General features: G+C 32.0%; 1 protein-coding gene across 1 annotated transcript; it reads left to right on the forward strand.

Moving 5' to 3' along the window:
- Window positions 1–1136: 1136 nt before the first annotated feature.
- On the forward strand, window positions 1137–6074 carry LOC114312485 (homeobox-leucine zipper protein HOX1). Its single transcript, XM_028258727.2, has 3 exons — window positions 1137–3549; window positions 4262–4341; window positions 5537–6074. Exons 1-3 carry the CDS (start codon window positions 3178–3180, stop codon window positions 5853–5855), a joined length of 771 nt encoding a protein of 256 aa, XP_028114528.1. The 5' UTR covers window positions 1137–3177; the 3' UTR covers window positions 5856–6074.
- Window positions 6075–16377: the final 10303 nt, after the last annotated feature.

Consider the following 16377-nt stretch of genomic DNA (forward strand, 5'->3'; position numbering starts at 1 on the left):
TTTTTCTTTGTACTAGACTCTAAAAATTACGTTTTCTATCCAAACAAACAGATTGTAATGCTAACCTCTCAGATTTTACTCTCTCAAACACACACATAACATGCTCATAAGCTGATTGTGTGACCCGTTATTTTTGTGTTGGAGTTTTGGAATATAATGTATAATTTGCCAATCAATAAATAAAATAGAATTACTTTGAGAATATTTAATAATTTCTCATTAATAATAAAGGGTAGAATTGAGGTCACTTGTGCGTTTCATGTTAAAACAAAACCATTCATGGTTGATGCATTAATCAATGTTTCGTCCTCAATGAAGACTAGAGAGAGTCATCCTTGTCTGATCATGATGTTGCCCTACTTCACACACACACTCTCTCTTTCTCTATTGGGTTGTGTTTGTCTTCAACCCGCAATGAGAATATGAGGCTTAGCTTCAAGATCTGATCTGTTAATCTTTTAGGTCAAGTTTGTTTAGAAGTTTGGAGAGGGGATCAGATTAGTAATTTGTGGATTTCACAAAATTCGTGTTTATCCGAGAAAAATGACATGGGACTATGAATACCCTCCAGGAAAGGGATTAGCAATCTCACGAGAATTATAGATAAAAATATTAATTTACCCTCAACTTTACAAGTATATAAACAAATACAATTTATGTTACATCTCCAACATAATACAATCACATTAATAATCATCTCGTTCGATTTCATTATACTCAAATCATCCAACATAATCTGTCAAACAAATATGGTCTTATGTCATAGTATGTAGATCATTAATAAAAGAAGAAAAACAAATTCAAATTGATCTAAAAATTATAATCACATGATTTTATCACATTTATCTTTCAAAATAAAAATCACAACAATATAGTTTTGAAGGCATACCATTCATTTTTTTTTAAAAAAAACAAATCTTATGTTTGGATTAATCCAATTTTCTAATATATTTTTGAGGAAGACTTTTCTAATATATAATCTACACTTGGGTGCTTGAAAAATTAATTGATTGGACCATGGAAGTGAGTCTCATGGTAGAAAGCATCTCTATTTTATACTACTATAAGGATAAGGGAAGCTTGTCTCCAATCCACATTTTTTAACTATAGACAATGGACAATACAGTTGCGTTTGTGAGACCTAGCACGAGCCTTACTCTGATTATCTTATTCATTTATTTTGTAGGTCTTTATGTATAGATTGCCTATGGGGAAAAAAATCATATTGATCCGATTATTACCAATTAATTCCACCCTAAATCACCATCATCGATCATTACCACAAGTCACCACCACCCAAAATCACCACAACCATCTATCACAACCCATCACCACCCATCACCACTGTCTCAAAACCCCAGCTCTCCTCCCTCTCCAACCCCATCGCACCTCCTCCGCCACTCTATCAGCTTTTGTCCTCATCCCCAACCGTGTCACACCTCATTCCTTTACCTTGTCCTTGCCCCATCCTCCTTCCAACACCACCCTTGTCCTTGGCCCTTCTCAACCCATTAATGTTTCCTTTGTTCTTCCCTTACCAACATAATTTTAATGATTTAAAAAATCAATTTTCAGACAACACATATATGCAATATTAATTTAGATAAAATGAAAAAGAAAACAAAATTATAAAAATAAAATAAAATAAATCACTTTGGCATTAACTCAAAGGAAATTTAGTGTCACAAATCAAACTTTAACGTACATCGTTCTTTCTTTCTTTGTTTTTTCTCTTCTGTTTTTTGCGTAACTCCAAGTGAATAAAGTGTAAAATACCCATAAAACAAAGTACAAAAGTGCAAACTAAATTTAACCAAACTCGGTTTGTCAACAATAAACATTTTAGTTTCCTTCATTCCTTGTTTCTTTTAAATAGACTGCTATTATTCCTTACATTTATTGTGACAGTATGATACCATTTGTAACAAAAACTACAAACAGATTTTGGCCCAATAGCTGGGAATCTCACCCCTAGATATAGGAGTGAGCATGGTCCGGATTGGACCGGATTGGAGTAAAACCAGAACCAATCCGTTATTTACGGATCTTGAAAAATTGGAATCAATTCAATCCGTTTAAATCATAGAACCAATCCGAACCAATCCATTTAAACACGGATTGGATTGGTTTAGGACCACCAATTTACATAATTAAATAACAAAAATATATCTACAACACTTTAATTTCATAAAAATATAAATATAGAACCATATTAGTTTCACAATAGCAACATGTCTTTTCATAACAGCGACAAACTGTTCTAGAATTTAAACAACTATAAGAAAACTAGTTCCACCATAAGTATTTAGACTATTACAAATTAACACTAAAAACTAGCAAACAAAAGTAATAAAAGAAGATACTATGCAAGTTTAGGTTTGGATTTAAGTTTTATATGAAATAAGAAAAGATACTATGCAGGAGGGTGCATAATAAAAATATAGACTATTTGTATACAATCCGGATCGGTTCCAATCTGGAACCGTGGGGTTTAATCTGGAACCAATCCGTGAACTATGGATTTTTAATTTTTCAATCCGGAACTGAACCACGGATTCAAAAAACCAATCCAAATCTACTAGATTGGACTGGACTAAATCGAATTACGGATTTCACAGATTCCTTGCTCAGCCCTCCCTAGATATCACATGATTTCGTTTAATTTAAAATTGTGTTGGTTCGTAAATTTGTCTGCGAATTCGAAAAGAGAAAGAAAAGGCAAGGAAGGGGAAAATATATATATATATATATAGTAATAATTCATATTTTTTTTTATATATATTTTTTAAATAACTATTTAAATTTATAATCTAAACACAGGGTACAAGAGTAGGTGTGGAAAGATAGGACACATAATTAGAATGACTTAAATTCTATGAGCTCCAAAAGTCAAATGAAAGGATGTTAATATTGAATTTTTTTCTAGTTTCCTACGATGGTGTTCATTATTTCTAACGCATGCCTTAACTCCATTTTCACATTTTACTCTTTCTTCTCATTACTTTTAATGAGTTATATTTAATACATAATTAAATTCTGATTTCACTGATACCCAATTAAATTACTCAAATAGAAGAAAAAAACAGTATAAAATGCTCACTTTCCTTGACTTTCCTCTTTGTCAATAATATTAGTCTTATTAACACCTCTGTCTCTCTCACACACAAAAAAAAAACCATGGGAGATGATGAAGAAGAAGCATGCAAGTGCAACACAAGACTCGGTTTAGGAATCGGTGTGGATGAGTTTACACTGCCTAAATGCGACCGTGCTAAAAAAAAACAAATTGTTTGCTTGGAGCTTTCGATTCCTCCTCACATGAATCGAGAAGCAATTGATGCTGATTACAGAATTGAAGGATCGAGTTCAAAGACAACCGAGCTAGACAAATGCAACATAGAGAAAAAAAAGTGTAATGACAACAATGACGATAGTGATAGCAATAACAACAACAACAACAACAATTGCAGCAGAAAGAAACTTAGGCTCACCAAGGAACAATCCACCTTGCTTGAAGAAAGCTTCAAATTTCATAGTACCCTTAATCCGGTATTTCCTATATATATTTATATTACTCTCTCTTTCTCCCTTAATTTTTTTTTTTTTTTAATCTGCGAAAATTAATTGTTAGTTATTAGAATAGTTCCCGAAATGAGTCATATCCCCCAACCTCTCTTTATTTAATTTTTCAACTTTCTTTCGCCATTGTTTTTCTTGTGTCAATTACATTTACCCCACTAGAGTAGCATTTCTTTAATTATTATGCGATATCATTTTATCCTGTCATCTTGAAAATCATAGCCGCTAGAAGAAGAAAAATCTCAAATTATTTAGATTCTTTAACTATAAAAAAATAAAATCTGCAGATGTATCTCTTTTAGAAGAGTTGAAACTAATGAATTCGGACCCTATCCAACACTTTTTTCCTTCAGTCCTCGCCAAACACTTTATTCAAAGATTACAATTTAACAACTGGTCATTATTACATTTTGTGGTTTTTTGATCAATCGTTGGATGATAACTACAGAAAGAAAATGCTAGAGAGGATCCTCTTCCAAAACTAATTTTGTAAATTTTCTAGTTCTTTCTTCTTTTTTTTTTTTTTTTTGACCAATTGATGTTGTTATAATAAATGGGCATTGATAATTTTGTAAGATTATTTATTTACTTTTTTTGTGGGGGTTTCAGTAGATTTTTGATTTTTTTAAAGTAATAAAACAGTAGTAAAGTAAATAATTTAATGCGGGGATTGAATTTGCAGACTCAAAAACAGACACTAGCTGAGAAGTTGAATCTGTTGCCGAGGCAAGTTGAAGTGTGGTTTCAAAACAGAAGAGCAAGGTAATATTAAATTCTTGCAAAATTACATCAATAGTCCCACTATTTTATCATTTGTATTATTCTAGTCTTTATAATTTTTAATTTACTTATTGTTGGGAATGATATAAATAAGTGCATTTTTTAACTTTTTACAAAAAAATATGCAGAAAAATAGAGAGGTGATATGATCCAATAAAGATAAAAAAGATAAAAAGTGTGATATTTTATTGCACTCCAAACAAGCTCTTAATTTTGACCATTAATTTTGTGTCAATTTAGTTCAATTGATAGCGCCGATTAGATTTTTTGACAGAAAATGATCACTGAGTTATTTAAGGTTTACTTAAGGTATTGAACAAGTTTACAATTTTGTTTATAAAAGTATGACATATGCCGTTTAGACCAAATTAAGACAAAATTATAAATTTAGGATCAAAATTAAACCAATTACAATTATATATAATTATCAAAATATAAGGATTGCTGATATAATTTACCCAAACTTCATAGTTGGTGTTTACCCATTAGACATGGTTTGTTAGATGAATATGATTAACAAAATTATAATTAAATTAATATAAAAATAGCATTTTTTTCAGATGAATTTATCATTTTTTTCAACTTTTGCATTGATTCACCCATCAAACATATATAACATTATAGTTGTGTATTTCCTTGTAAGAAATGAAAAATATATATATATATATAGTGAAATTCAATCAGTAATACATATCAACCCTCAAAATAATATGTTCGAATTGAGATTTATTGCTTTTATAGGAAATTCTATTGTAAACACCAAAAAATTAAATAAATACATACTATATGCATCATTACTTTCAATTATTAAAAAATACATTTCAGCCATTATTCATAGTCATAATGAATACCATTTTGAGGGGACAAATTTTTTATATTATATTCTCATATTTCTTAATTATCATATAAGCGAAGAGATTTAAATACAAAATTTATTGTCTGCTCTAATACCATATTGAATTAGTTGTTATAGAAAAGAGTAACGTCTTATATTATATTCTCAACATAGCATAACCGTACTTGAAAGCATGTACTCACTAAGATATTAGAAGATTTTAATTATAAAACGCAACATTCACATCATTTGATTGTTTTTTTTTTTTTTTTTATCTAAAAAATTTATATTTACAAAAAAAAAAATTTAACAAGAAGGAATTTCATATTGATGTATTTGTAGGACGAAGTTGAAGCAAACTGAGGTGGACTGCGAGTTCTTGAAGAAGTGTTGTGAAAGGTTAAGCGATGAAAATCGTAGGTTGAAGAAAGAGGTGGAAGAGTTGAAGCGATCATTGAAATTAGAACAACAACAGAGACAAAATTCGTTATTTATTCAGCTTCAAAAAGCAGCAACACTTACAATGTGCCCATCTTGCAATAAATTTACTAAAGTCGTTGCCGCTACTACTACCACCACTATTAATAGTACTGGTACTATTAGTGCAAACAATGATAATAAAGAAAAAGAAGCAGGAGCAGCAATAGACGTGGTCACATAAACCTAATAATATAAAGCAAAGTGGCTTGGGTGGTGCCACTTAGCCAAACTTTCTTTTTTTTTCTTTTTTTTCTTTTTTGTCTTTTTATAGTAAGTTTAGGTACTAAAACAATATTTAAATTTTTATTGAGAAAAATAGTATGTGGTCTAAATTATTGTAAGTATGAATCTCATTGAATTTGAAATATCTTAATCACTTTGTTTGGTTGAGTTTTTACAATTTGTTTCTGTTTTTTTTTATTTTTTATTTTTTTTTCTCTTCAAAAAATAGAAATTGGTTTGGCTAAAATAAACATCAAAAAATATTTTAAAGTTTTTTTAAAATACTATTCCCAAAAAGAAAAAAAAAATTATATGAAAATAAAGATTTTTTTTTTCTTTTCTTCTTTTTTTTTTTTGCAAACTAGTTTTTTTTTTCCTTGAAAATAAATAATAAAAAATATTGAAAGCTCAACCAAAGGTGATTATTTTTCTGGAGATTGCATTTTTTTTTTTTTCTAGTGCAAATAATAATAATAAAGAAAATGAAGAAGCAGCAAAAGCAGTGGTCCATAAACCTAACAATATAAAAGCAAAGTGGCTTGGGTGGTGCCACTTTAACCAAACAAATGGCTCTGTTTTTTTTTTTTTCTTTTTTTATTATTTATTATTAGGGTAAATTACACTTTTAATCTTTTGTACTTTGTCATAAATTTTATTTTGCTTTTTATCTTTGTATTTTGAATAATTTGGTTTTTATATTTTCAGTCTAGGTTCACATTGGTCTTTTCATTCAAATTGAATATTAAAATTAATTATTTTTGTTACACATGTCAGTCTCTTAAAGTGTACATATAAAGAATTAAAAAAAAAAAAAATTGATGGTCATTTGGTTGCAATGACCAAATTGAAACTATATTTAAAGTAGTGATCAAATTGTTTAAATTAAAATAATAGAAATCAAAGTGAAATTTAGTCAACTTATAACAGTGACATTGTGATTTATCTCTTTTTTTATAGTAAGTTTAGGTGCCTAAAAATAATTAGAAGTTTATTCAAGAAAAATAATATGTGATCCAAATTCATTTTATAAAAGTTGAATTTGAAATACATTTCTTCTTTAGCTGATTTTTCAAATTTTGTTTTCTGTTTTTTATATTTTCAAAAAATAGAAACTAATTTGGCAAAAATAAACCCAAAAATAAAAAATCATAGGAAAATGATATATGTAATTTTATTTTATTTTTCCAAATTTTGTTTTTACCAAACAAGTTTTTATGAAAACAAAAATAAAATAACATAAAATAAACAACAACAACAATGACAATAAATATTGAAAATAACAACGCTACAAACTCAGGAAAAAAAAAATCTATAAATTATTAACAGCACTACATCTATCGAATTTGATCAGTCTAAATTCAACCAAATGAGACTTTTCATGGTAAGAGTTTCCTGTTTTGGAAACTCCCCGGAGACTCTTATTCAGATGAATTCGAGTTGAACAAATTCGATGGATAAATCATTAATCATAAATTATTAGAATTATCGTTGCTTTTTTTTTTGGTAGATTTGTTTTTTTTCTTTTGTTGTTAGTTCGGATGACCCTTTATGCTGTGTTTGGTTGAAAAATTTGGGAGAAATTTGGAAAGAGAAAGGGAAACGGTGTGTGAAACTAGTGAAATATAAGTATATTTTATTCACATTCCACCTTACTTTTTTCTTTCTCTTTCCAAATTCCTCCTCAAATCTCTCAACCAAACACAGTGTTAGGATCTTATTTCTGTACTTTTATTATTTTATTAATATATTATTTCTCATGTTCTCCAAAAAAAATAAAATAAAATAAAATAAAAGAATTATTAGAATTGTACTGACGAGTCAACCAAATTTGTTTATTTTCTCGCAGCAGTATCTAGCTTATTCCTAGGTTTCAGCTAACAACAGTTAAAGTTCCCAATTAATCAGACATTATTCCAAAGAAGTTTTGAATAGTAATTGAACTCTCTTAATTGCATATCACACGCCTAACTGCTGAATTTATAACATTTGGCATTGATTTTTTAGGTGCCGTTTGCTTACGTTTTTAATTTTCAGTTTATATTTATAAAAATTTTAAAAATTTAAATAAAAATATGTTTGGTAAAATTTTTGATTTATAAATCAATAGTCTCAGTTTATAAATTTGGCCAAAAAATGTGTTTCCATTTTGAATTTTCAATTTTTTTTTTTTTTTACCACCCAACACTAGCCACCACCCGCCACCATTTTCCACCACCGTCTTCCGCCACCACCACCCACCCACCATCCATCACCACCTGCCACCACCACTCACCACCCACCACCCGCTACCACCACCACCACCCACCCCTCGCCACCACCACCACTACCCACCTGCCATCCACCCACCACCCGCCACTACCATCCACCGCCCGCCACCACCACCCGCCACCTACTTGCCACCACCACCCACCACCTACTTGCCACCACCACCCACCACCACCAACCACCTGCCACCCACCACCACCAACCACCTGCCACCCACCCGCCACCACCACCACCACCCACCTGCCACTACCACCCACCGCTCACCACCCACCACCACCACCACCCACTCACTGCCACCTACCACTCGCCACCGTCACCCACACACTCACCACCACCACCACCACTACCTGCCACCTACCTGCCACCAGCCCCCACCACCACCACCCGCCACCGTCACCCACTCACCCACCATCACCACCCATCTGCCACCACCCACCACCACCTGCCATCCGCCACCCACCTGCCACCACCACCCACCACCCGCCACCACCACCACCACCCGCCTCCGTCACCCACCCACCCACCCACCACCACCACCACCCACCACCACTAGCTACCCACCACCCACCACCACTAGCTACCCACCACCCACCGTCACCACTTTCCACTACCGTCTTCCACCGCCACTTGCCACCACTTGCTATTTCTCACTCTTTTTTATATTTTTAAATCTTTTTAAACATTTTGTCAATTACCAAACGCGTTTGTAGTTTATGTTTTTCTAAAAATAAACAAAAACTAAACAAAAATCAATTTATAAAATTTTTGTAAATATAAACTGAAAACGTAAACGTTACCAAACACACTCTTAGTATTTTTTTTAGTATTTAAAAAAAAGATACGTTTTTAATGTTACTAAAAAATATATTTTTTGAGAAAATAATAAATAAAATTCAAAGTTGGACCCTTGTAACAATATAAAATTTGAGTTTCTATTTTATCAATTTAAATTCTAATCTTTTGTTTTGTTTTCAATTTAAACCATCTACTTATTTTCATTAAGTAAAACTGATAAAAAAATATTTTAGCCGTTAAATTTAATGTAATTATACATAAAATATTTAAAATACTAATTTTTTGTTAAGTTTAATGGCTAAAATTCCATTTTTTAGTTAGTTTTACTTAACAGAAATAGACAGAGAATTTATATTGAAAATAAATCAAAAGATTAATATTTAAATTGATAAAATTAAAAATTTATTTTATTTTATTACAATACTCAAAATGATTTGTAACCTTTTAAACTTATTAAGCCAAATAAATTGCTTATTTTTAAGAGAAAATAACAACATAGTTGGACTGTAAAAAAAATTATAAATTAGTAAAAAAAATTTATACATGTTAATAATTAAAATACTATTTTTTATGATTATATATATGTTGTCATCCCTGTGCAGTAATTTTCTCTATTTTTAACTCATCCACATCAGCCTAGGTAGGCGGCCATTGCAAAATTAGGGAGCCCATTTTATAAATTTCTCAGACTTTGGAGTTGGTACATTGTGTGTGGTATATACCAAATTCTGCAAATTCGGGGGCAGGGGTTGGGTCGGTGGGTGGTTGATCTATAACTTAGGACCACCCATGGAGTTGAAAGTGGGAAACAAATACTTCACATACTGCAAAATGAAACCCACGTATTACAATAATGCTTCAGGCCTTGAATTTGTCTCGAATTTCAATTTATTTATTTATTTTTTTGGCAGTGTTGATTTCGCTTCTTCTTTTTTTTTCTTATTTTTAAATTTTTTTCCTCTTTTATTTTCTTTTATTTTATTTTTTTTTGCAAAAGTGGTTATGTGTAGAAGTATGCTAAAAAATTAGACATCACGTACTAACTCAACCTGTATGGTTTGATAAGGTGAGTGAACTGGGTTGAACTGGTTGGGTGTGAGTTGGGTTGAACTGGTTGGGTGATAAACCTAACTAGTTCAACCCAGCTCACTCACCTTATCAAATCACATAGGTTGAGTTGTTTTTTTTTTCTTCTATTTGTTGGGCTGTGTTGGTTTGTTCCTCTTTTTTTTTAATTTTATTTTATTTTATTTTATTTGTTGGGCTGTGTTGATTTGGTTTTTTTTTTAAAGGTGGTTATGTGTAGGGGTGTGCCAAAAAATTAGACATCCCGCAACAACTAATCGTACAAAATTATATGGAATTAACAAATTTTAATCAACAGCCTAATTGATCAGTCAATTAGGTTAGACTGATTGAATGATAAAATTGATTGATTAGTTAGACTGTTGGTTAAATTTTGTTAATTTTATATAATTTTGTACGATGAGTTAGTGCCAAATGTCTAATTTTTTGGCACAACACATAACCACCCTTAAAAAAAAAAAAAAAAGAGAGTGAATTTGAGCCAAATTCGAGGCCTCTAGCACTGCTGCGGGTATTATATGTTAATGATAGAAATTAGATACAAAATAAAGATTGTAACAGTTTTGGAAGATATTTTAGAGAAATTTGTTCGTCTTTGATTTTTGTTTTTAATGTAATTTTTTTTTACTATGATTAATAATTGATTGTCCTGATGCAAAGGATAATAACAATCTTAGATTAAACAATTCTTCTTGTAAATCAAAAATATATTGATAACTATCATTAATCTTAATATGTAATTCAGAAATCAAAAGCATACTAAACAAATATAACACTTATATTAAAACCAAAAATAAGAAGATAAGATAAAAGAAAACTTAAAAAGGGTGTAGTTGGTTTTTCGCGTTCCTCGGAGGGGTTTAGTCTCCTCGGATAAGATTGCCCTACAGTTCAAACTCTCGTGGTTCTTAATCTGGTTTCACAAGTATAATGTGAAACAAAAAAATGAATGAGAGTCCAAATTCGACAAATCTTAGAAAATCCATTAATCATCAAAGATGTCAAAAATGGACTGAATTGTCAAATTTTAGAGTCGCCGCCTAAATATTTTTAAAAAATTTAGGAAACCTGTGATTCGTGCCAAAGGCTACCTGTCCATCATAACCAAAGTGTCTCGGTTTGAGAACTTAGGTATGAGAGGGGAAAGCCATAAATTGAGTACCCCACTCACCCGATTAAAGATTAGCCTCTACTAAATCATGATGTACATTTTATGGAGATTATATGCTCATGTTCTTATTATTAATGTGTTAACATTACTATGTGAGGCAAGCAAGTATAAATCACGCCACTTACTTTGGATTGCTTTGATTTCATACTTTTTTTAAAAGAGTTTTGAATATGTGTTACTCAAAGAAAAAGCGAACTCATATGTACAATAATCAAACTCATTCCAATCTAAGGAGAATAGCCTCCATCCACAGGCATTCATAGAGATAATTCAAGTAAGCGAGTAGTCTCATGATAATATGCTTGACATGGCAACACAAACACATATGTAATATGCTAAAGCAAAAATGTTCACCTAGTACTCAAACAAGGCAAGCCAAAAGAAGATAGTTAGAAAAATGCATGATCCTAAAGAAATACATATGACTAATGTAACACATGTAAAATGCAATTACTTGATTCGACTATGAACGTGTCATATTGATCCACTCAAAGCATGAGGTAACGCATGTATTCAAGTAAAAATAATAATCAATGATGTTAAGTATGATGAGTTGAACCTTAATGCATGCAAAAATGGATACAAATCATAGTAGTGATAAAAGAAAATATGACGCTATGCAATTACGGAAAGCATTTAAATAAAAGGAAGAAAGAAATGGGGGTTGGAAGACATACATCAAGTGTTACAAATTTGCCCCCGTACAAGAAGTTCTGAATGTCCTAATTAACTAATTATTACATTATCGATTGAATTAACTAATTATTACAAAACACAAATTTCAAAATGACTAATCTAAAGGAGTTGAATGAAAAGCGAGGAATCGAGTGCGCACAAAAGAGAAATATCCTTCGAAAACCTTTCTGTTTGCTGCTAGAAATTTCCCTGTTCACAGTTAGCAAACAGTCTTGTTTTGACCTCAAGATCTGCTCTATTTTACTTAAAAACCCACCACTGTCGTACAAAAGAGTTGGCCGACCGGCCTGATGAGATAGTCGACCGTACAAGATGGTAGCCGGCCGGCCACTATTTTTGGAGGGAAACCTGCTACAATAGAGCTGGGACATAGCATGATAGAGGATTTCTAAAATATGTTTATCCCTGCTGCCCTTACCTATCATGAAGATATTCAAGGGAGGGGTAGATTTGTTTCTCAAATCATCAACTATCGCAAAGTTGTTGCATGATAATCTTAGGAGCAATAAGAAAAGGCATTACTAAATGCAAAAAAAAAGACTATTCTACCTACTGCCCTTCCCTATCATGAAGATAGAGGATTTCTAAAAGATGTTTATCCCTGCTGCCCTTCCCTATCATAAAGATATTCAAGGGAGGGGTAGATTTGTTTCTCAAATCATCAACTATCGCAAAGTTGTTGCATGATAATCTTAGGAGCAATAAGAAAAGGCATTACTAAATGCAAAAAAAAGACTATTCTACCTACCTCTTTCATATCATGAAGTTATTTCAAGGAAGAGATGGACACACTTCATAAACCATCAAACATCACAAGATTGTATGTAATGATCATAGAAACATCTAAGATGAAGCTATAACAACTCAAAAATTGTTGTAAACTCTTCTTCTTACTCATGGAATATGGATGAGACATCCATTTCCATACTTCAAAGATGGAACTAGAAGAGAGTTCACAACAACTTTTGAAGAAGACAGCACACAATAATAAGCAAGATAGACAACTAGTTAACCAAACTTGTGTTGGTGTGGCTAAGCTTTAAACCCTCCCCATGATCACAAGGGTCCAAATATAGTATGAAAAGTTATGAAAACCAAAGTAAAACAATCAACTCAAATGGATTGGTTGCTATATCCTAAACGGACCAAATTCGTGAGGACTTACAATAACACAACTATAGTATTCAAAGCATAAATTAACACATTAAACAGCCTACAAACAACATGAAACAATGCTGAAAATTAGTTTTAAGAGGTGTAAAATATGAGCAAAAATGGAAGAAAACCAAGAGGTTATATCTAGCAAGCAAACCTAAGGATGGGTGGCTAACCCCTCCACTTTTTTTTAACCTTAAATCACATATTTCAGTCTCAAAATATTCTAAAAAAACAGTATGTAAAGATAAGAGAAAGAAAGAGAAAAGGTGATAAAAAAAGGTTCAAAGATTAACCTATTGAAAAGAGGAAGAGTTTCTTGATTCACAAACTTCAATCTAAACACTCTTAAGTGTCTGAATCAGGCTCAAAGTTTCAGCAAAAAGCTTCAAGTTTGAGCTTTAATGGTGTATCTATAGTGTATCTATATTCAAAAAGGTGAAAGCTTTGGGAAATTGTCTGTGCCTTTGGGAATTTGTTATAACCCTAAATTCAGAGGGGAGGTGCTGTATTTATAGAATTTCAATCACCCTCCAACTGAAATATCTTCAAAAGAGAACAGGTGGCCAAAGCCTGTGCATAGGAGCAACCTGCTACTGCAAAATACCTATTACGTCGAACATGGCCAACCGACCAAAAATGTGTGGCCTCTCAGCCATTTTTTGGTCTTGCTTCTTTTTGAGTGACCAGGCTAGAAAAATAGGTCTTGGTCTAAATGGGGTGCAAGGTTTGGGTTTGAAGCTCAAAATTAATTCTTTTGCTAAAGATTTGAAAGATTACACAGTATACTATTTCATCATCGAGTGTTCAGAATAAAGTACCCAAGTCTTAGAGGTGGTCAAAAATGGAGTGTCTACAAAGGGTTACACTCTTGGAAATAAATTGGACAAAACATCCAAGATACTACTCACACTAAGTACACTCACTTTCACTCTTACAATCACACTCACAATTTACAATATGAAAATTCTTGAAATTATGAAAGCATGCCTTTTGCAAAGGGAATGGCTAGCTTATATAGAAGAGGAGATCATGATTTGAAAATGTTTAGAGTCTAAAGAGATAAGGAGGAATCTACTTTTTGATTTGGCTTTTGCTTTGTCGGTGAAGAGAATTCACTTTGTGAGCTGGAACATGATTGCTTGAATCACGGGTTTGCTTTATTTTGAGAATTATTGATATGAGAATCTACTTTATTGATATTATTTTGTCCTTGAATAGTTACTTTGGATAGTGCTATGGCAAAGGTCACATGGAGCAGTCATATGGATCATAAATTATTGAGATCCACACTTTGACACGTGTCTGAAAAGTCGCCATCAAGGTTTTGAGTGGGAATATTGGGAGAAGTAATTAGGGATGCTTCTAGAGAGATTGTTTTCTACGGAAGATACTGAGTTACAATTGAAAGAAGTGATTCCAATACATTTCATCATCAGAATCAGTAAGGCATTCGACATTGGCCATTAAGATCATTTTCATTTTGATAGCTTTTTTGTATTTGTGCTCAAATTCTTGTTTGATAATTGAAGGATACTTATCCTTTAATTTTTGCTTTAGTTCGGCTTTGAAAACATCATAGTCAAAATATTTGGAAGATTTTGGACTAGAAGAAAACATGGAAGGAGCAGGATTAACGGATGCCTGTTGTTTTTGTTGTTTGTAAAATGCGAGCAATTGGTCAGGATATTGTTCCAAAGAAATTTTGTAATTTTTCCACCACTTAGAGGCAATCTAGCGGGTAAGATATTGGGTATTGAACATTACCGAGATAGTATATTGTTATGCCATAATCCGGGGGAATTTGAAGTTAATAACAAAGTATAAAAATTTAGGAAAAGGAAGATCAACTTCTTTTCAATAAATTTAGTAAGAGTCCTGAAGAGGTTCTACAAAGGGCGGCAAATTGGAGTCCAATTGATGCCACCATGATTTGAACCAAGTGGGAATATCGCCAGTAGTGATTGCAAATTATGTCCAAAACGGATCCACCGAGAGTGTTGGAAGAACTGATTTTGAAAATAAAAGACATAGAACTAAGCTTGTTGATAATCATAATAATTATATTAATTGGGTTTAATGTTAGGGTCAGAAAACTTCCGAAAAATCATGGAATGACCCCATTCAGCAGGAGTGATGAGCTAGAGAATGTAAAGCCTTGAATATTGGAGAAGACTTTTGTCTTCCTTTGAATAAACATGTTCGACAGAAATAGATCTAGTTTTATTGCAAGATTTTTTCATAACATGTACGGGGAATGTTGACCAGCATGTGAAATATAATGCCTATTATTGCGAAAATAATGGGAAATAAGGATTTCTAGTTTGGTATCAGAATATTGTTGTAAACGATATATATGATCATTTGTGATGGGAACAATAAGATATATGGTATCATGGGTGTAGTAACCATGGTCTACTAAACTAGTAGATGTGTTGAAAATTGGGTCCTCTCTTGGAGGAAGTAGCCTGTAAATAGTTCTTAAGATTACGCACCATCTAGGAGTAATAGCTTTTAACGCGAATAGAGTAACAATGGTAATGATTGAAAATATGGTGATATTTAAAAAGCATTTGGTAGGAGTTGAGGTCGTGATGCGGAGGTGTCAGAAGATCCCTGCAAAAATTCACGAGCGAGAAAGTCAGGGAGTGAATTAGAGTCTCCGCAAATATATTCAATTTTGAAATCAAAAACACAAAAATTGTCTACTAACGAGCCAAGGCTTATCGAGAAACAATATTCTTGACATCTTTCTCAAGAACTTTCTTGGCAGTTTTACAATCAATGCGTAATAAAAAAAAATAAGTAAATCAGATTCAAATTTCTTAATGCAAGAAACAATAGATAAAATTTCTTTTTGGATGGTAGAATACCATGTTTGTGGACCTTTCCAGATAGCAGAGGTAAATCAAATTAATTGTTCTTTACCTTTATAAAGTTGTTTGAGTATGCCACCATAGCCAACATCGCTAGCATCAGTCTCAACAATTTTGTAAGCAGTTAGAATAGGTAAACATAATAAGGGTAAAAATTTGGACCTTTGTTTGATGCGTTGGACAGCAAAAGTATGTTCTTGCGTCCAATGAAAAGGAATTTTTCTCAAGCGAGTATAAAGGATTTTGGTATCTTTATGGAGATCTTTGCAAAATTCATATATGTAGTTTAAACTTCCTAAAAAGCATTGTAATTGTGTTTTATCACGAATTTCATCAGGAAATTTACTAGAGAATTCAATGGATCATTGAATGAGAATGATTGTGCCTTTGCGAATGACATGGCCGAGAAATCTAATAAAGGTTTGAAACAGTTGCAT

This window comes from Camellia sinensis, chromosome 4 (assembly GCF_055761805.1).
Source record: "Camellia sinensis isolate YWXY chromosome 4, ASM5576180v1, whole genome shotgun sequence".
Lineage (NCBI taxonomy): Eukaryota > Viridiplantae > Streptophyta > Magnoliopsida > Ericales > Theaceae > Camellia > Camellia sinensis.

Excerpts from the sequence above, each read along its gene's own strand:
- LOC114312485 (XM_028258727.2), top strand. The coding sequence starts at position 3,178 with ATGGGAGATGATGAAGAAGAAGCATGCAAGTGCAACACAAGACTCGGT. Across the intron at positions 3,550-4,261 it reads TTCATAGTACCCTTAATCCG|ACTCAAAAACAGACACTAGC; the intron begins GTATTTCCTATA and ends TTGAATTTGCAG. Across the intron at positions 4,342-5,536 it reads TTTCAAAACAGAAGAGCAAG|GACGAAGTTGAAGCAAACTG; the intron begins GTAATATTAAAT and ends ATGTATTTGTAG.